Source organism: Aedes aegypti, chromosome 1, assembly GCF_002204515.2.
Source record: "Aedes aegypti strain LVP_AGWG chromosome 1, AaegL5.0 Primary Assembly, whole genome shotgun sequence".
Taxonomy (NCBI): Eukaryota; Metazoa; Arthropoda; class Insecta; order Diptera; family Culicidae; genus Aedes; species Aedes aegypti.
This window is the reverse complement of record NC_035107.1, coordinates 105016894-105039341: the sequence shown is the minus strand read 5'-3', so window position 1 is coordinate 105039341 and position 22448 is coordinate 105016894. Positions and strand designations below refer to the sequence as shown.

At 42.8% G+C, this 22448-nt stretch overlaps 1 protein-coding gene across 2 annotated transcripts in view; it reads left to right on the top strand.

Moving 5' to 3' along the window:
* Positions 1-1246: 1246 nt before the first annotated feature.
* LOC5564409 (pheromone-processing carboxypeptidase KEX1) overlaps positions 1247-22448 on the top strand; it is a 43029-nt gene continuing 21827 nt past the window's right edge. Inside the window, exons 1-3 of one of the 2 annotated variants that reach the window (XM_021844361.1) lie at positions 1248-1378; positions 1488-2319; positions 6140-6375. In XM_021844361.1, coding sequence (XP_021700053.1) covers positions 2262-2319; positions 6140-6375 — 294 coding nt within the window. In that variant the 5' untranslated portion in view covers positions 1248-1378; positions 1488-2261. Of the gene's footprint in view, positions 2320-6139; positions 6376-22448 lie in introns of both variants that reach the window. The other variant, XM_021844371.1, reaches the window with a different exon arrangement.

Genomic DNA, 22448 nt, shown 5'->3' with positions numbered 1-22448 from the left:
CATTGTTAGAATAGTTCAAAGTTATCTGTCAAATCGTACACTTCAGGTTAATTATCAGAACTCCAGATCTGAAAGACTTCCTGTAAGAGCTGGTGTTCCTCAAGGCAGCGTTTTGGGACCAATATTATACAATATTTTCACATCTGACTTACCTGAGTTACCTCAGGGATGCCAAAAATCTTTGTTTGCGGATGACACAGGCCTCTCCGCCAAAGGACGAAGCCTGGGTGTCATCTGTAGTCGATTGCAAAAAAGTTTGGATATTAATCTTCATACTTGCAAAAATGGAAGATTTCTCCTAATGCTTCCAAAACTCAACTAATAATATTCCCACATAAACCAAAAGCTCTTTATTTGAAACCTTCAAGTAGACATGTTGTCACGATGAGAGGGGTTTCAATAAATTGGTCAGATGAGGTTAAGTATCTAGGGCTCATGCTTGATAAAAATTTAACTTTCAAAAATCACATTGAGGGCATCCATAACCAAATGTAATAAATATGTAAAATGTCTCTATCCCCTTAGTAATAGAAAATCAAAACTTTGTCTTAAGAACAAGCTTTTGATATTCAAACAAATTTTCAGGCCAGCCATGTTGTATGCTGTACCAATATGGACTAGCTGTTGTAATACCAGGAAAAAAGCTCTGCAGAGAATTCAAAATAAAATTTTGAAAATGATTCTGAGGCATCCTCCCTGGTATAGTACCAATAAGTTACATAGAATATCCAATGTTGAAACATTGGAACAAATGTCAAATACAATCATTAATAATTTCAGGCAAAAATCGTTGCAATCTTCTATTGCCACGATTAATGCGTTATATGTTTAGGTTATGTTAGGTTAAGTAAATTGAAAACGTTATTTTTTTTTCTTATGAGCAGGTGAAATCAACTCACCTGTATAAATTGGAACTGCTACGGCAAATGAAATGTAATATGTTGTTAATAAAATGTTAATAAAATCTTAAATTTGTTTTACCAAATTAGGATGATAGTGTTGTCTAATAACACAGAACACCTAGATATAAGAAATGAATGTAATGTTTGGAATGATACTAATAAAGAAATTAAAAAAAAAATGCTTCAGGTAGTTTTAAGAACTTCCGAGGGCAGAAAGAATTTATGTAACAAGCACGAGGGTACGATGCGCACTGGTTCTGGGACACCCTATTGGTCGTCAACTCTCTGCGAGATGGTGTAAAGCGCTCAGTGCATCACCGGAGCCGGAGGTATCTCAAGCTTAGTATACACAAGGAACCAAACGCGGTAGCAACCGTTTCTTCAAAACGATAGTTCCTTCGAAAGCGCGCGCTCAGTTTCCAGTGGACTACCGAACCGATAAGACAGACAACCCGGTATACAGAAGACACCGCCGCGTAAGATTATCTTTCTGCTACGACAATAACCAAGTTCATCGCTTTACCGATATCGGGTTGGGTGCTCTTATCAGTTCAATTACGTTTATCAATGTATATATTGGTGTAGGCTTCGACGGGTGGTACCACGCGAAACCAATCTTTGCGCACAGATATCGGAGATTCAATCGCAGCTACGTGAGATGTTATGGTAGAGATTTTCGGCAAGAAGTGGTTTCAAACGGCCGCAACACGTCATCCAGCCGGTGCTAATTTAGTTGGTTCAGCTCTTTCGAAGAAACGGCATTCGATTTCGCCGATCTTGCAAAAAACGGATACTTGCGGATTATGGTTTCGTCACAGTGAACGGTGATTAATTTTGCGTCGCATCGCCGTTGTGCGAAAAGTATTTAAGCAGTTGAGAGCACACGCTCACTTGGATAGTATTTATTGATTGGCGGTGGAAAGAATGTAGTTTTGTTGTACAGAGTATCCCGAGGGAACAGTCCGCAGAAGGTTCAAATGTTGGCAGTGAAGTGTGTCGTATGAGTAATACATTATTCCGTTGGATTGCCAAAACATCGACTCGCTAATCTCCAGAAGAAAACCGGTATTCTTTATCAAAACCTCCGACGAAGTTGAAGCTGCGTAGAACATTGTGTTGTGGATTTATCTACTATCAGAAGTGTGACCACGACGATAGAGCTCGTAATGTGCTAAGTGATTGAATCAATTGTTGTGTGTAAGCAATTGGCAGGTGCCAAGTTTTAAATCGCGTCATTTCGGTTCATGTGCCTCAGTTTTTAAATCCCCCCTACAAACCTTGTAGTCATTGTATCGAGGGTAGGCCCTGTGAAGTATTGAAGTGTGATTCTTTCTCCGGGAAGCGCAGAAAACAACAACGATGAAGGTCAACCTGCGAGTTGTGCTGTCTGTTCTAGTCTTTGTTGCTACAAAATCCGGTAAGTTTCGCTGAAAAGCTTCAACTCTTTTTATTTTTCGGAAAACAGGTTTGAAATGGCATGGGCTATGCCACTGCTACTAGGGAATAGGGTCATTAATTATATGCTTTACGAGATTTGCATGGCACAGGAGATGCAACAATGTGTGGACAAAAAGTGGTTGAAATGTGATCAAACTGATGGTTTGGTAAAATATTGTGTCTCACCCTCATACGAAAAATATACAATCTCACTATCCCCTTTGAATTGTTGTTTACTGTATTGTTATTAAAAAAACTTGCAAAAACCTTTCATTAGTATATAGACGTTTATTGTTATGAATATCTCAAACATTTTTCAACTAATTAACTATTTTTGTATCTGTATAACCAATCAAAGATAGGTCTTAAAAAAAAAACTATAAACTTTAATGCATGACGATTATCTATTTGTTCAATTTGCTTTAATTGATTATAAAATTTCATGAGGATCCGCCGTCGCCGCTCATAAACTTTATAGACATCCTAGAGGCGGCAGGAGGTTTGAAGAAAGTCCACGCTTGTCCACGGAAAGGTTAGTGGGGAAAATAAATATCCACGTGGGCATTGTTTATTTGACTAACGAAAATTGTTACTCAACTTGAAAAATTAAACATTGAATTAGTTGATTATTAAGTAGTTTTAGTATCTCCGTTTTCTATGAAATCTCAGTTATTCTCTTAGTACAATTTTGTTTTTGCTATTAACAACATAATATTTTTCATTTAAGTTTCCTTTTAGTTTTCGAAGTTCTGCGAAAAAATGCGAAATGTTCACAAAATGTTTTCTTCCTGCTGACTGTTTGTAGTTTAGATGGGATGTCTTTTTACATAAAGACGTTTATAATCTAGACTAGACGTTTACCAGATGTTCGTTTTGAAAATTCCACTTGGACATATGATGGAGAGGTTGACGAAATGTAAGAATTATTAAAATAAATTGCTGGTCTTCATGCCAACTCGTAACATACGAACACCATTCTATTTTTATTTATATGGATTACCATAAACTAGTGCAATCTTTTGTGCCAAGCCCTAATTGCTAGAATATTCTTAGGAACATTTCTTACCACCAAATTTTGGTCAGACGTCAATATAACACAGAAACAAAGAGCAAAATTATCCCAGGATAAATGTATAGAGGAATTCCTGCAAAAAAAATATTGAAAAAAAAATCTGAACGAGGAGTTCCTGGGGAAACTTTGCAAGCCTACATATCCACTGCAAGAATCACTGCATGTGGAATGTTTGATAAGAAGAAAAACAAAATCAGCCATAGCATGTGGAATGTTTGAAGAAGAGAAACAAAATCAGCCATTCGAACAATCCCTGAACGATTTCAAAGAAGAGTTTCTTAGGCACTTCTTTCTCGAGTATTGAAAAGATCAATTGGGAAATCTTTAAAATTGTTTCGAAAAAAAAAACTGGAAGAATCTCTAGAAGAATATCTTGAACAGTACCTCGAAGGTTCGAATGATGATTTTTTAATAATGCAAAAGGTTTGTTTAAACTTTTTTAGTATTGTTTTTACGTGAAAGTTTGGAACAACATTTTGATTCAAATGCCGAACACTTCATTATGTCTCTCTAGTTCGATGTTGGAGCTTAATGTCGTCAAAAACTCTGCTCACTACGACATTTCTACGTTGTCTCTGCGACTACTCGTTTTGCCCACTTGGCGGTTGAAATCTACGGTTGGTCTCTACGACGACTCGTTCTCCGCTGCTGATTTTAAAGCTCTCCTGGTGGACCAGTAGGATGTCGAGGTCGGTCCAGTGATTCCGGTTGGAGGATGACTTCCGGTATACTGGCGCTCCGCCGACTCATGTTGGTGTTGCGTTACGTACTACTCAGAGTAGTGCCCGGCGGTGAATGTATCCTACTCCGACGAAGATTTTCCCGACGGTGGAAGATCTCCCAAACTCATGCTATTCGAGCAGATGCCGAGGTCGGTCCTGTGATTCCGGTGGAGGGAAGCATCCGGTTCAAAGGCGCCCCGACGGTCATTTACTGGTACATAATACGATGTGCTTATTCTGCGCGGCGCGTGAGGCGAGACCAGTCGAATGAACTGACAATTGTCGACTCGCTCCCATTTGATTATCATTAGTCGTCTCACGTCACTCGCGGTGAGAGCGGCTCGTCTCGACTCACACGCCACGCCGAAGAAGCACGATTCACCACTAGTCCCCGACGGTGGACTTCGCTTATTTCGAACCTGCCCGAACAGATGCCGAGGTGGGTCCTGCGATTCCGGGGAAAAGAAACTTCCGGTTCACTAGCACCCCGATGACCATTTGCCGGTGCTGTTTCTCGAATTACTCTATTAAACCCCGGCGGTGGACTCAGCCTACTCCGGCTCGACGTTGGTCGGCAAAATGCCGGGGTCGGTTTTGCAATTCCGGTTGGAGGATGACTTCCAGTTTGCAGGCGCCCGACGACTTATCACCAATACTACGATACGCCCGCTCTACTCGATATAGTCCCCGACGGAGGATCTAGCCTACTCCGATCGCGGCCTCTGGTCTTCACGCCATCTTAGTTACAGCGACGAAATAATCTGTATTGTCCCTCTGATCACCGCATTCCAAGTGCTTTAATGCTGGCACATGTTCTGCACGATGTTGTTCGGATTTGGGACGCTTGCGGTTTCTGGCATCATCTCGCTTCGTATATCCCTGAATCAAGGGCAGTCCAATCTAACATGCTCCGATGTCTCCTCGATATTAGTACAGACCGGAAAATGTGGAGACCCTGCGTGTTCGAATCTGTGCAGATATTTCCGGAAGCATCCATGCCCTGATAAGAACTGAGTCAGGAAGAAGTTAGCTTCTGGTCGTCCTCACCGACATGTTAGGAATAAGCCTGTGGATCCACCTTCCTTTCTCCGAGTTGTTCCACTCCTGCAGCCACTTGGCCATTGTATCCAATCTGATGGTAGTCCTCACATTCCTTGTATCTCTTTACTGGTAGCATGCTATGTTCTCAGCAGATTGATTCAGATGGGGATCATTCCGGCGACAACGCACACTGCCTCCGACGACATAGTGCGGTAGGCACTCGCCACCCGTATAGCTTACTCAGCCGGAACGTACCTGCTAGCTTCTCTCGATTGCGTTTGGTTGTCAACGCTGTAGCCCAAGCCGGAACTCCGTTTCTCAATATGGACGACGATACGGTCGCCAGAAGACGCCTCGTACTGCTTCCTGGTCTTCCGATGTTGGGTATGATCCCAGCTACAGTGTTAGCTGCCTTTCACTGCCCAATAAACTTCTCTTATCTTTTTATTTTAAGCTCTTTGCAAGTGCACCAAGCTAAAATCAAAATTTCACGTTTTTTTGTGTCTTTTCTTGAGATTTGTGCCTTTCAAGTTTTGGTGCAATATTGTATTGGATTCCAAGCTATTTCACATTTATGTAACAGTTTGATGAACTATTTTTCCCTTATACGCCTACTTGTCCTTGCATTCCTTGCATTCGTGAACAATTACCATAAAAAAATAGTAGTTTATTTTGAATATGTTTTAGTAAGTAATAGCAACCTTAAATGGATGATGCTACACTCTTGTTTTATTGTTGAATCGAAACAATTCTAGTTTCTTTGATTCAACGTCACTTCCTTAAACGATCAAATTTTTAAACATTCCTTGTTCAATGAAAAAAAAAACACGAAAAATGTGATTGAAAACATGATGAAATAATCAGGTCCATTGTGTAACAAACATTCCATATATGTCACAATGAATATGTGTATTGCATTTATCTAATTATTATTCATTTTCACGAATGCCACACACCCAATACAGAATTTGCCAACTGCACTCCGGTAGACCTTGCCGAAAAGACCAACAAAGGCTCCTCTACCGAGCTGGTGAAAGGCGCAGAGTCAGCCCAAATCCCGAAGGAACCACCGTTAATTTTCCCCAAGGACAGCAGCGTGTATAAAATCGTGGAAAATGATACCGCCCTCAAAATTCTTCAGGCTCGTGCCGCAGCTGAGAAAAGCGATCCTGCGGACGCCGAAAGCAACACCGATGATAAGGTAAGGAAATTGAATATACTTTTTCTCAAGGAAGCTTTTCTAATCCAAAATGATCCTAGATCATAAAAATAATTGAAATCAGAATCCTTCAATATGGTTGTTTATATTTCAAGACTTTTCTAGAGCAACATATGATTCCCATAGACTTTTTACGGAAATGGAATTCAACTGATAAATTTCTGCAAAACGAGTATCATATCTCTGTAAAAAGTAAACAAGACAAACCAACCAAAACCATGCGATATGTTGATATCCAGTGCAGCCTCGCAAAGATGTAAACAAAATAATTTACTCTGTCGCCCTTTATAAACCAGATCGTTATCGCATACGGCGACACATAAACTCCTCCGTAGACTCGTTCCGGGATGGCTTGTACATTAGGAGATGAGCACGCGCGTACTGAAATTCTTCCATAATATTGAACCTAATTGGTCAATTACGGCGCAGCGTAATGTATTCGCACACGTACCTATGTGAGAGGTATTACTGGTTGTACCATCCATCAGGCGAAGAAAGTACCCACGGCTTACGGCCTTTAAGTACGCAAAAACTTGCACTTTGTACTGAAACGCCGTGTCATCTGCACTTCTGCTTCACAGCATACGATGCATTTATTTGGACATGTCTCGTCAACAATGATCATTTCAAAGACACCATAAAGATCTGGAAATGTTTCTTACACACTGATTCGCATAAGAGGAGCGCAATCTGTACTTAACCAAGCGAACTGGTTCAGTTGTACCTAGGAATCTATGTTAGGAACAGCCGTCAATTGGACAGCTTGTGGTCTAGTCTAACCACATTATGCAGCAAACGGTCAATTTAGACTCGTGAATAATATTTACGAAATGTTTTGTATTCGCTGGGGTATGATTTGCAAAAATGAATCAACGTGTGAGATAAAAATTGTCATTACTGATTTTGGCCCATGCACTGGGTCCATAACCCCTTGGAGTTACCAAAAATTTACCTACAATCGACTTGGTTAATGGTCTACAATAACTAATAATAAGACATTGCACTGTTTTGAATTTGTATGAGATTCTGTCTTCTTTTAGCCCTTTGTTTACTAATTTTATGGAAAAGTAAAATAAAGAGAGGAAAACCATAACATGTAGGTGTGGGAAAAGTTACTGACCTCATATAACTTAGCATTTTACTTTCCATTGATTAGGTTTCTAATACGAATGTTTATTTTTAATCTCACTTACAGCTTATCCACTACATAAATACTCTCGATTTATTTTCGACAATCTTGACTTCCACTCGACACACTTTTGCCCTATTGTCGTCTAGTTTTTAATTGTCTTTTGACCACACACTCGACCACATTTAAAGCTTACTCGAGTCACTGTCTTATCAACATGAGCTCAATCTCTCCTCGCACTTTGGATTCAACCTCAGTTAATTCTGGACTTATTCTTTATTGATTCCTATTTCATTCTTGACTAACTTTGGGTTCTATTTACTCTATTGTTCTAGGAAATATTTTGTAAAAAAAATCCTTAAGTAGTCTCTAATGAAACTTCTGTAGAAATTGCTTGTGAACTCCGGAAGAAATATTAGGCTTTTCAGGATTCTCTGAAGGCAAAACAATCAGATGGAATCCTTGGAGCAGGCTTTGGAAAATTTAACGATCATTGACACACGAGCCATAATTTCAGCCCATTTATACGCCTGCATTCATACAACACACATGACATTTATCGTTCGTGGAAGAACCTAAATTGTCTTTGGGCCACCTTTAAATCACCATCTAGAAAGCTGAAAATTTCACAGAACACTATTTTTATGGTAAGGATGGTAAGAAGCATATGGGAGATTGGATCCTTAAACATTTTTAAATTTTGAACCGCCCTACTCTACACTGCCCATAACTGCATAACAGTCACATTCGACATTTTTGACAAATTGGAGTTAATACCATGGAGAGTCATCAAATGATAAATACTTTCGATCAACTTACTAAAATCTGTGAGTTTTGTCCAGAAAATTCGAAAGAAATACCAAGTTGTTTTGTCACATTGGCAATTGTAACCGCATAACAGTCACATTGAGATTATACATGAGCCTCATAATGTAGTAGCAACGAAATTTATATCAGAATTATTTTCTGACTATTCACCCAATATGCGACATGAGTTGTACAAAATTTCAGCCTCAAATAAACTCTTTTGAATTCTTAATGATTTTTTGAAATTTTAGTTTCCTCCCATACTGCATTAAAATGCAAACTTGGTATTCCATTTACTCAATGCCTACTTTTGTCGAATGTTACAAATATGCCGTTATGGGCAGTACAGTTATTCACTTAGAGCTTCCTTTGCTGATTGACCATTTTTGCATGTATACATATATCGTGTGGCAGGTTCGAAGGTAAGGACTGTCCATTAATTACGTAAGACCATTTTGGCGGGGGGTCTGAACCCCCCTCCCCGCCATCCCAACATGGTAAGATTTTTTGAATGAAAAGTAAAAATAATCTGTATGACACGTAAGAAATCGCAAAACCCCCTCTCTCCATAATCCCTTACATAATTAACACAGCGAAACAAAAATGACATTTTTACGTGTCTCAAGGATCAAATTAGGTGTCTCTAGTAGATTTGGGGTTGCTGAATCTGATGCCATTTTCAGAAATGTTCCAGCACGTCACAATTTTTAGCTACAGGTCGCCAAAGTTGTGTGAAACACTGATTTTATTGATGTTTACATGAAATTTTAAGTATAATTTATCAAACTTTCTTGTGATTTAATCCACTAAGCATGTTATTTTGCACTTAAACTTCCATTTTGAACTAAATTTGGTTGAAATGGCGCGATTAAATTCAGATTAAACCGTCTCCATACAAAATTCTTCGTTTCTCCTATATGGGAAAATACGATACTTTTTTAAACCATCAAAAAATAACTTTACCGCATCGAAAGTATTATAAACTTTGCCGATAAGTATTATTATAGCTTAGCTTAGCTTAGACTGACTACACATATCAATGGTTGCTATTCCGTGATTGACCGAAGTCAGTGAAAATGCACAAAGAATCAACTAGAAGTTCGGCTGGGATTGGCCATAATCTTCTTCAGTGTGCATAATTCAGTGCCTCTATTTATACAGGGTCAATAACGGCGCCGGCCACGTCCTTGCAGTCAGGTGGGATTGGAGGAAGGAATGTTAGTGTGTAACCTTTGCTATATGGAGACCGTGTTTACCTCTGCATCTCCACAAAGGTTACTGCGAGGGATGTTTGTTAATGGGGAGGATCGTTGGGTCACAGGATTCACTTTGATAAGCGATTAGACCATGATAAATTATTTGACGCGATCTAAGGATTGAACACTACCAACCTGCTTCGCGAACCGCGCTACTAATAAATCATGCCACGCGAGCGACGCGCGACACGATTGATCCTGCTCACATCACCGGCCCCCGCAGGAGCAAGCGACGCGAGCAAAGGATCAAACACAACTAACCTGCTTCGCGAACCGCGCCACTAATAGATCATGCCACGCGAGCGACGCGCGACACGATTGATCCTGCTCACATCACAAAGGATCAAACACTACTAACCTGCTTCGCGATCCGCCCCACTAATAAATCATGCCACGCGAGCGACGCGCGACACGATTGGTCCTGCTCACATCACCCGCCCCCGCGAGAGCAAGCGACGCGAGCAAAGGATCAAACACAACTAACCTGCTTCGCGATCCGCGACACTAATAAATCATGCCACGCGAGCGACGCGCGACACGATTGATCCTGCTCACATCACCCACCCCCGCAGGAGCAAGTGACGCGAGCAAAGGATCAAACACTACTAACCTGCTTCGCGATCCGCGCCACTAATAAATCATGCCACGCGAGCGACGCGCGACACGATTGATCCTGCTCACATCACCCGCCCCCGCAGGAGCAAGCGACGCGAGCAAAGGATCAAACACAACTAACCTGCTTCGCGAACCGCGCCACTAATAGATCATGCCACGCGAGCGACGCGCGACACGATTGATCCTGCTCACATCACCCGCCCCCGCAGGAGCAAGCGACGCGAGCAAAGGATCAAACACAACTAACCTGCTTCGCGAACCGCGCCACTAATAGATCATGCCACGCGAGCGACGCGCGACACGATTGATCCTGCTCACATCACCCGCCCCCGCGAGAGCAAGCGACGCGAGCAAAGGATCAAACACAACTAACCTGCTTCGCGATCCGCGACACTAATAAATCATGCCACGCGAGCGACGCGCGACACGATTGGTCCTGCTCACATCACCCGCCCCCGCGAGAGCAAGCGACGCGAGCAAAGGATCAAACACAACTAACCTGCTTCGCGATCCGCGCCACTAATAAATCATGCCACGCGAGCGACGCGCGACACGATTGATCCTGCTCACATCACCCGCCCCCGCGAGAGCAAGCGACGCGAGCAAAGGATCAAACACAACTAACCTGCTTCGCGATCCGCGACACTAATAAATCATGCCACGCGAGCGACGCGCGACACGATTGATCCTGCTCACATCACCCGCCCCCGCGAGAGCAAGCGACGCGAGCAAAGGATCAAACACAACTAACCTGCTTCGCGATTCGCGACACTAATCACTTTGCCGATAAGTATTATTATACACATAAAGTTTGAATTATGTGGCAAATTAAGCAAATAAATTGCCTTACAAGCTGGCAAACTTGCATACAAGTTGGCTAAAATACTCAATTTTTGCATTTTCAACAGCCTATATCTCAAAAACTAGACGTGCTATGAAATTTCTGAAAACGGCAATGGATTCAGCAACCCTTATTTGAGTGAATAGCGGTATTTTGGTGCTTGAGACAAAAACGTGTTCCGCAGTGTAATGGACGACCCCAAACTATGCGATGCTAAGTCGAGAACATTTCCAATCCAAAAAGATCCAAAAAGAGTCGATATCGAGTTCATGGAGGTATCACTGTATATGGGCCTCCCAAACGTAAAATTATTATGTTCGTAAAATGATAATACAGTCGACTCTGCACATCTCGATGTTCTACATCTCGATATCTCCCTCTATGTCAATGATTTATTTGATCCCTTCATTCTACATACATTTTTACTCTCCACATCTCGATATACTCCTCATATCTATATCTATCTATCTCGATGTGATTTTCATTTCCGATTTTCTCTCCGTATGTCGATATGCCCATTACCAAAGGTGACTAGACAAAATTTTATGGATTCAAAACAATTTGCGAAAACGGAATGACGTCTACCTATTTGTTTTCCATTTTCCCGGTAACGGAGTGATTTTCAATCTAGTATTCTTAAACATTTGTTCTATGTCTCGATCTCTCCCTATGGGTCTCTGCACAAAAATCTGTCTCTCTCTTTCCCTCCTTCATGAAATTAGTAAACAACAAGGCCAGTAAACGTTAAAATCTCGTGCAAAATCATAACAGTGCAGAGCCTCATATCGATGGTCCCTTCAATATCGAGGCATCATTCATGTGTTTTTATCTATAAGTAAAAACACACTATATCGCTGACGAATTATAAATTTTGACAGCAATCGAAATTTTGGTACTAGTTGAAATTTTAGGGAAAACTTTCCATTTTACGGATCAACGAAAACCTACCGCAGCTGTCACATCACTGATTTACACTGGCAGTTCCAGAGAGTTCTTCTAAAATTCCTCTCGAAAGAACTCCGAAGAGGAATTCCTCCAGATTTTTTTTATCAGAAATTCCTCTGAAATAATCTTTATTGTAATCCCTAAAGCGATTTTTCCCTGGCGGTTTCTTCTAGAAAGAACTTTCGTTCACTACCATGTTTTTTAGAACGGATTCGATAGAGCTCTAGAAATCCAGTAATTCCACCATAGATTCTGCTAGTAAAGTCTTTACTCTATTTCTCCAGGAATTTCTCCAAGGATTCCTTAGAAAACTTTTCCAGGAATTATTGCAGACATTACTTCAGAGATTCTTCCAAAGATTCTTCAAGCGACTGATATCTACTTATTCTACTGATATTCCTTCAACACTTCCGGACACACCCCTAAAATTTCCTCTATGAACATTTCTATAGAGATTTTTGCAGAGATGTCTTCAAGGCGTTCTCCAGGTTACAATACGACAATTTCTCAAGATATTTCACCAGAATTTTTTCAGTTAATTCTCTCAAGATTCCTCTAGAAATTATTCCTGAAATTTTCTCCAAAGATCGCTCTAGGAATTCTTACAGAGATTCCACCGGAAATTTATCTAGGGATTCTATAAGTGTTCGTGAACCACGAAAAAGGGAATTAAGGGACTACGCGCGCCATCTGCTTCTCAAAAGAAATATTGTCAATTCATCTTATCTCCCCCGTTCGTCGACATCGATAATGGCCCAAATGAGATGGAAAGAGAACTACCATGGCAGCACACCTTCTTCCGGGACACCTCGATATAAAAGGAACCTAGGGACATGTGTCACGCTCTCTTTTTATGCTGCAAGAACTTGGACGTCATTGAGGGGACTGCACGGAGAAAAGTTTATAATTGAATTAAGAGTGGAAGTAGTGAAATTTGTGAACATTGTTATTAAATTGAAGTAAAATAGAAGTGAAGTAAAGAAAGTTACCTGAAAATAAAGTTATTTCGTTAAGTTAACGCGTGTGAGTGATTTACTTACCTGCCTAAGTTGCCTGCCATCCGGGATAACCTGAAAAGGAAGAAAAACTAGTGGTGATACTTACCTGAACCTGTTGTGATCTGGAATTTCCCTATCGCTAAAATTTTGGATCCGCTACCGCTCGCTGTGCTACTCGACAACTGGTCCTTCGAACCGGATCACGTCGAATCTCCGTAAGTCCGGCAGTCCTGTGCTAGCGAGTCGCTATCATCTACCCGCCATCGTGCCCCGGAGGATTGCAGAACATCGACACTCGTCTCCATTCCTACAAGCCCGAGATACTGTTTGCTTTGACGCAACTCGGTTGGATTCTGATCATACAAGGCAATTTAATTGCCTCTAGCAGGTAATTAACACTCCAACTACTCTACTTTCTCTCTGTGCGTGCTACGCTTGTCCATTTGTCCACAGAAACCCTTCTGTTGCCGTAATGTCCACCGAACGTCGCATTAAGACACTCAAAGGTCGGATAAAGAGTCTGACGGCATCTCTCACCTCCATCAAGACCTTCGTAGATGGGTTCGACGAGGACACGCAATCCGAAGAGATTCCAGTCCGGCTGGAGATTCTCTGCAGTTTATGGGCGGAGTACAACACGACGCAAAGCGAACTGGAAGGGCTCGACGAAACCGCTCTCGATTCGCACATAAAGCAACGGACAGCGCTAGAAGCAACCTACTATCGAATCAAAGGCTTCTTACTGGCCCAGAATAAAACTCCTTTAAATCGAAGCCTTTCATCTACCCCTAATTCTGACATACAAGCCCCTTTGTCCACATCGCAGGTGCGATTACCGGATATCAAGTTGCCCATATTCGATGGAAGGGTGGAGAATTGGCTTGTCTTCCACGATTTGTATCTTTCGCTGGTCCACTCATCGACTGCACTCTCGAATATCCAGAAGTTTTATTATCTACGGTCATCGCTCTCGAACTCGGCTCTTCAAAAAATCCAATCAATCCCAATAAGTGCCGATAACTATGTGGTAGCGTGGAATATGCTTCTGAGAGAGTACCAAAACCAAGCGCGTTTGAAGCAGGCCTATGTCGATGCACTCTTCGACTTTTCAGTGCTCAAGCGTGAATCGGCATTTGAACTCCGCAGTTTAGTGGAGCGGTTTGAAGCCAATGTCAAAGTTCTACACCAGCTGAACGAGAGAACGGAGCACTGGGACATCTTGCTTGTCCGTATGCTCAGCACCCGCCTCGATGCAACTACAAGAAGAGATTGGGAGGAGCACTCTTCGTCCATGGAGAACGTCAAGTTCAAGGACGGAGTTCATTCAGCGACGCGTCACCGTACTTCAATCCATCCAACCAAAGGTCGTCGATACTCCGCCATCTGTCCAAGGGAAGAAGCCAGCCCAGCGTCCTGTTTCTAGCCACGGGGCCAATCAGCTCAGTCCTCGGAAATGCCTCGTTTGTTCGGATCACCACCCTCTATACTTGTGCGGAAGTTTTGCAAAACTGTCAGCTGAGGACAAGGAAAAGGAGATACGTCGACACCAGCTGTGTCGAAACTGTTTGCGCAAAGGTCATCAGTCCCGAGAATGTTCCTCGTCCACCAGCTGTCGCAAGTGCCGCGGACGGCATCATACTCTACATTGTGTCAACGGTTTATCTTCACAATCTACGTCGAAACCTCTAAGCGCCCCACAATCAAAACTACCAACATCCTCGTCAGACTCTGATGCTCCAATTACCTCTGCATCAGCTACGCGCATGGAGTCCTCGAGTTGTCCATCCGCCGGCCATCAACAGAAAACCGTCCTTCTGGCTACAGCGTTGATCACTCTCGTCGACGACAGCGGCATCGAACACATCGGACGCGCTCTGTTGGACTCGGGCAGCGAGTGCTGCTTTATCACGGAACGGTTGTCGCAGCGCATGAAGGCCCAGCGGCAGAAAATCTACTTGCCGATCAGTGGAATCGGGCAGTCAGGTACACACGTCAAGCAAAAATTCTCCTCCATCATCCGCTCACGAAGTGGCGAGTACTCCACCACTATCGATCTGTTCGTTCTTCCCAAAGTAACTATTGACCTACCAGCTACATCCGTCGATACTTCGACATGGAATATGCCACCTGGCATTCAACTAGCGGACCCCTCATTCGACGTCACCAAACCAGTAGACATCATACTTGGCGCTGAAATCTTTTTCGAATTGTTCCGCGTCCCAGGTCGAATTCCTCTAGGCGAACATCTCCCAGTACTCGTGAATTCGGTTTTTGGATGGGTTGTGTCTGGAAGGTCCACCGAGAGATCCTTCAATCCAAAAGTTGTCGCTAACGTAGCCACCATCGCCGATATTCACCAGCTCATGGAAAGATTCTGGGTTATTGAGGAAGATAGTTCACCCACAACGCATTCTGTCGAAGAGCAAGCCTGCGAGAAGCATTTCCGCCGTACTGTCTCACGTACTCCAGAGGGTAGGTACGTTGTTCGCTTGCCGTTTAAGGAAAACGTCCTCGATCGACTGAACGATAACCGAAGAACTGCTGTTCGTCGCTTTCATCTCCTACAAGGTCGTCTGGACCGAAATCCCGAGCTACAGCAACAATATAAAGCTTTCATTGACGAGTATGTGGCTCTAGGTCATATGCACCGCATACATGAATACGACGATCCTACCATCAAACGCTTCTATCTGCCGCATCACGCGGTGCTACGTGAGGACAGCGCCACCACGAAGCTACGGGTAGTCTTCGATGCTTCGTGTAAGACTCCAGCCGGTCCATCCTTGAATGATGCGCTCATGGTCGGACCAACGGTTCAAGAAGACATCCGATCGATAACTATGCGATCCCGGAAGCATCAAGTCATGGTAGTCGCCGACGTAAAAATGATGTACCGTCAGGTACTCGTAGATCCACGAGATACACCCGTCCAGCTTATTGTATGGAAGCCGTCACCAGATCAACCGTTGGAGACATACGAATTGGACACCGTAACGTACGGTACTGCGAGCGCGCCATTCCTTGCCACTCGCGTACTGATCCAACTGGCCGACGACGAATGTTCCAATTTTCCACTAGCCGCACCTGTTGTAAAAAAGGATTTCTATGTAGATGATCTGTTTTCAGGTGGAAAACACGCAGAAGAAGTAATTGAGCTTCGGAATCAGCTAGAAGCTCTTCTAGCAAAGGGTGGATTTCAACTACGCAAATGGGCATCTAACAACGAAGCAGTACTCGACGGAATTCCCCCTGAAAACCGGGCCCTGAGCACCTCAATAGAACTTGATCCCGACCAGACAATAAAGACGCTTGGACTCCACTGGGAACCTTTCGCAGATTGCCTCCGATACAAGGTCGAACTGCCATCAGATTCATCTACCCATCCTCTAACAAAACGTCTTGCTCTCTCTCTAATCGCGCGACTATACGACCCGCTTGGGCTTGTGGGGCCAGTTGTGACGATCGCCAAGGTGTTCATGCAAAGTCTGTGGACCTTGAAGGACGACGATGACAAACCGTGGGGCTGGGATAGAGAGCTGCCGAAGGAGTACCAAACACGTTGGATGAAGTATCAGTCGTTGCTCCCAAACCTTAACAAACTTCGCATCGATCGTTGCATCCTCCTTCCAGAACCAGAAATCATCCAGATTCACATTTTCTCCGATGCGTCGAAACTTGCATACGGTGCCTGCGCCTATGTTAGATCTATCACCGCTGATGGGCTAGTGAAGGTTGCTCTACTCTCCGCTAAATCCCGCGTAGCCCCACTACAGAGTCGTAGCATTCCCCGTCTTGAGTTGTGCGGCGCACTATTGGCCGCCGAACTTTACAAGAAAGTCCAATCATCATTACAACTCGATGCAGAATCCTTTTTCTGGGTCGATAGCACTGTCGTTTTATGCTGGCTCAACGCTTCGCCTTCGACATGGAACACGTTTGTGGCCAATCGTACTTCCAAAATTCAGCTAGCCACCCCAAACAGTGCATGGAATCACGTTGCTGGTGAGGAGAACCCTGCCGACTGCCTTTCTCGCGGTCTCACTGCCGATGCCATCATTAACTTCGACCTGTGGTGGCACGGACCCCAATGGCTACAACAACCCCAACAATACTGGTCGATAACCCAATCTCCATCTGAACAATCACCAGAAGCATTGAAAGAGATACGTCGATCGTCCGTAGCCGTCCCATCAACCCCAACGGATCCATCCTTCATCGACATCATCGTTGGAAAATTCTCCAACTTCCATCGCCTCATTCGAGTAGTCGCTTACTGTCAACGATTCCTTCGCAACTGTCGAGTTCCCTCGGGCGAGAGATCTATCGCAACAATCCTCAACGTAGATGAGCTACTGGAAGCTGAACACTGCATCATCCGTTTAGTTCAACTTCAATCCTTCAGCCAAGAATGGAGTCAGCTGAAAAATAATCTCCCAGTATCGTCAAAATCCCGTCTGAAATGGTTTCATCCGTTTGTATCGTCGGAGAACGTAATCCGGATTGGTGGCCGGTTGGGAACTGCTGTTCAGCCATACGATGCCAGGCACCAAATTCTTCTGCCACGATCACACCCATTTTCGCTTCTCCTAGTCCGCAACTACCACGAACGTCACCTTCATGCAGCCCCCCAGTTGCTGCTCAACCTGCTTCGACAAAGATACTGGGTCATAGGGGCCAGGAGTCTGGCCAAGAACGTTGTCCACAACTGCATCGTTTGCTGTCGAGCACGCCCACGCCTACTGCAACAATTTATGGCTGAGTTGTCGAGCATTTTCTATAACGGGAGTAGACTTCTGGGGGCCCATTCTACTCAAACCAGTTCATCGCCGTGCTGCACCAGGAAAAGCTTATGTTGCCGTCTTCATATGCTTCAGCACCAAAGCGGTGCATTTGGAGCTGGTGGGGGATCTAAGCACTGCCAAGTTCATCCAATCCCTCCGCCGATTCGTATCACGCCGAGGATTGTGCAAACACCTGTACAGTGATAACGGGAGAAACTTTGTGGGAGCCGCCAACGAGCTAAAGCGGCTCGTGAACAACAAATACTACCAGAATGCCGTCGCACAGGAATGTACCGCGCATCAAATTCGCTGGCATTTCAACCCGCCGAAGGCGTCAGACTTTGGTGGCCTCTGGGAGGCTGCCATACAGTCTGCCCAAAAGCATTTCGTCCGCGTCCTCGGAAAAAACACTCTACCGTACGATGACATGGAGACTCTTCTGTGTCAAATTGAATCCTGTTTGAATTTGCGTCCACTTACGCCATTGAGTGACGACCCATCGGACTACTAATCGTTAACGCCAGGTCATTTTCTTATTGGATCAGCACTCCAATCGATTCCTGACGTCGATTACACCGAAATTCCATCAAATCGGCTTACCAAATGGCACCACGTCCAAAAACTGTTCCAGCAGCTATGGGAAAGGTGGCACAGATAATTCTTTTAGAATCACTTGAGGAATTTGTGAGTTGTAGAACACCTGGAGGAATTCCTGGTAGAATGCCTAGAGCGATCCGTGGAGGAATTCGGGAAGAAATTCCCGGGATAATCTGGACGAATCTCGAGAGGACTTCTTGGGGATATGGTCAGGATACTGAGATATCCGCAAAACAAAACTTTCATGCTCATGAACGCTGCCTGGTGGCAAAATCTGGAATCTCTTGGCTCAAATAATGATAGGCCTTAAGCTACTAAAAAAGCTCAGAAACTTTCAATTTGAGCGTTACGTAATAAATGGACGCTGCCTAGATACTTTGGGGAATATTATAAGTTGAGTTTGGGAAGCATTTGGAGAAATCTTCCATTTTTGCAAATATGAAGAAAAAATATCCAATGCAATCTACTACAGATGAAACGCAACGATAAGTTTACGAGAAGGCCAATCCCAATCGTTAGACTTATGGTTGCCACCGCTTTTGCGCTCACAAACTTTTTGGTATCTTCCTTCCCAGGACAGACATCCTTATAGGGAGTCCCCGAAAGTATGGGCACGACTTTGATAATCAGGGTGTCTACTACCTGGAAAACCTGGAAAACCTGGAATTATCAGGGAATTTTATTCAACCTGGAAAAACCTGGAATTCTCAGGGAATTTCGGCTCCACTCAGGGAAATTATTTTGAAACAGTAATAGATCGTATAATATGTCGTTTTTTGTGACAACAAATCTCCCAAATTGAAAAAAATTTCGGCTGCGCCGCTATCAAAACGCTAGTTGACAACGATTTTTAATTAATCAGCATAAAACATGTTTAGACAAAGACACTTAAGATTGCCAAATTGGTAAAGGCAAGTACAGCTCCAATTAGGTGTCGTTCATAAGCAGTTGATAAGTTGAAAACATTCAAAAAAATTTACTGAAATGTTTTTTCATCTATTATACCAAAATAATACATTTTGTAAGAAAAGAGCAAAAATTACAACAGACACGAAAAATAGTACATTTTTCAAGTTAGCAAATTTTCTTCAAGATACTTGATCACTATTTTAATGCAAGTCTCTATTTTTGGTTATGGTCTCTAAAGTCTAGTTTAATGAAAATTATCTCTAAAGTCCCTTTTTGAATCTGCTTGCAGTGAATTCTGATGCAAAATTATACTGTAACTATTAGGCTTTTAGGTGACTATTCCACCTTATTAGGCGACTGTTCCACAAGTTCTTAATGATATATCATAGATCTCGCGAGGAATGCTTCAGTCATTCTAGTAATTTCTTCTTGAATACTTCCAGAAATGTCTCCCCAGATACTACCAGCGATTTCAATGGATGCTTATAGGCATTTCTTCAGAATTTGGTCCAAAAATCCTAAAGCATTCCAACGCTTCCTCAAAAGTTTATTCTAGAGATTTTGGAAAAAAATGTTTCGACATTTTCCTACAAAATCCTATAATAATCCCTAAGCCAATGTTTTCATTTATTCCAGGCATTTTCATAAGGATTTTTTCAAATATTCACCCACTGTTACTCTCAGGAATTGCTCCAAAAGTTCATCAGGCTTTATTCAATGGAATTCTTGAAGAATTCCTCGATAAATTTGACATACGATTCCTCATTAAGTTGCTCCAGAAACTTGTCTTGGAATGTATCCAACATATCATCAAAATATTGTTGCTGCGGTTCAAACACTTCTCTAATAATTTTTCAAATAAAATATCCATGGATTATTCAAAATTCAGGGATTCGGTCCGAATTGGTCCAAGTAATTTCTTCAAAACGTCTTGTAGGACATTATTTGAAGATTCTAATTTAGGAGCTCTTCAAGGAGTACTTAGAACTTACATAAGCTTCATCTGAGGTTACACTAGGATTTTCTTTCAAAATTCACCGCAGATTTATTTTTATTTTTTCTCCAAACTACCAGCCCTGATTTCCCCGAAGAAAAAAAAAATACCGAAACACTTTCCAGAAATCTTGGATCCCATTTTAAGAGAAAGGATATTTTTTTTTAAGATCGAATAGTCTATTTTTTCAAATCTGACTGATGATTTAAGGCACTTCCAGATCATTTGATAAACTTTCTTGATTTTCGCGGCAGTTAAATAAAAAACATCATTTTTTATATGTTAACATTTTACCTAGATAATTTCTTTTATGAAGGCGAAAAATACTTTGAAATTTATTATTAAAAAAATATGTTCAAGGATACCTTTCATTTAAAAAAAAAGTGTTTAGCCATCTAAAAATATTTGTATATTTTGAGGGATTTGCTCATCCTGGAATTATTTTTAAAAACCTGGAAATCTCAGGGAATTTCATTTCTGTAAATGAGTAGACACCCTGATAATGGAAATCGTAATACTTTTCCAAACAATCATATATTTTGATATTTTTGTATTTTTCTATAGACTGTTTCAACCAGCATCTGTGATAAATTTGTTTGATTTAATAATCGTTTACATTGAAAATTTTGATTTTAGAAAATCAATTCTTATTTGGTCAGCACAGACCCTACATTTGTTTTTGTTGAAAAATAACTACCGTCAAGTCACCAGTCATCGTGCGACCTCCATTTACCGTGCACGTATACAAATTCCTACAGAATATTCATACAATTTTCATAAATTATTCCTTCGTCAGAAAAATACGATAAAACTGATGAAATGAAGTAATTTTTGTCACAAAGCATTTGGAAAACCTAGTTTATGTAGCCAAATCATGTGAATTCTGTTTAATAATGGGATTTTTTTTTACACTCTTAGTAGAAACGCCAAAAATTCACATTTTAACGATAGAGTATGAAATTTTTCAAACTTCCAACTAGTTTTCACTGTGGATACTATTAGTAAGATGTATTTTATCGTGGCGCGGTAAATGGCTGGGCATGGCGTACCATTGGTACCTCGCGTACCTGCAGGAATAAAATAGACCCCTTTGTGCGGTCCTTAGCCTCTTGCCCAGCAACTCCTATCCCTACCTCCTCGTGGTACTGGCCGGGGTACGAGTAACCTTGGGGAAGATCGGGTAACCAACCCCCGGTGGGAACTTTGGTCGTATGCTGACAGGGAAGGGGGGGTTTGCTTTTGCAAACCTGGAGCGTCTGTACTCCACGTTAGGAGCGGCTCACAACAGCGTCTGTTCCCCATGTCAGGGGCGGCTGATCATCGTCCGAGTGCCAGAGAAGGACTCTAAGCTAAACTGCGCACTATGGCCCTCCGAACATTTAGGGGGAATGGTCCTCCGGAAATCTAGGGGGTTGGTGTCAGGCCCTGCGAGCCAGCCGTAAAAACACATCAGCACAGGAACGTCAACGAGAGAATACGGACCGGAACAATCGGCAAAGACCACAGCGACGAAAATGGACTAGCGATTGGAAACTCGGTACGTGGAACTGCAAATCTCTCAACTTCATTGGAAGTACTCGCATACTCTCCGATGTACTGAAGACCCGCGGTTTCGACATCGTAGCGCTGCAGGAGGTGTGCTGGACAGGAGCATTGGTGCGAACGTTTAGAGGTAATCATACCATCTACCAGAGCTGCGGCAACACACGCGAGCTGGGAACAGCTTTTATAGTGATGGGTGATATGCAAAGGCGCGTGATCGGGTGGTGGCCGATCAATGAACGAATGTGCAAGTTAAGAATCAAAGGCCGATTCTTTAACTTTAGCATAATCAACGTGCATAGCCCACACTCCGGAAGCACTGATGATGACAAGGACGCATTTTACGCGCAGCTCGAACGCGAGTACGACCGCTGCCCAAGCCACGACGTCAAGATCATCATAGGAGATTTGAACGCTCAGGTTGGCCAGGAGGAGGAGTTCAGACCGACGATTGGAAAGTTCAGCGCCCACCGGCTGACGAACGAGAACGGCCTACGACTGATAGATTTTGCCGCCTCCAAGAACATGGCCATTCGTAGCACCTATTTCCAGCACAGCCTCCCGTATCGGTACACCTGGAGATCACCTCAGCAGACAGAATCGCAAATCGACCACGTTTTGATCGATGGACGGCACTTCTC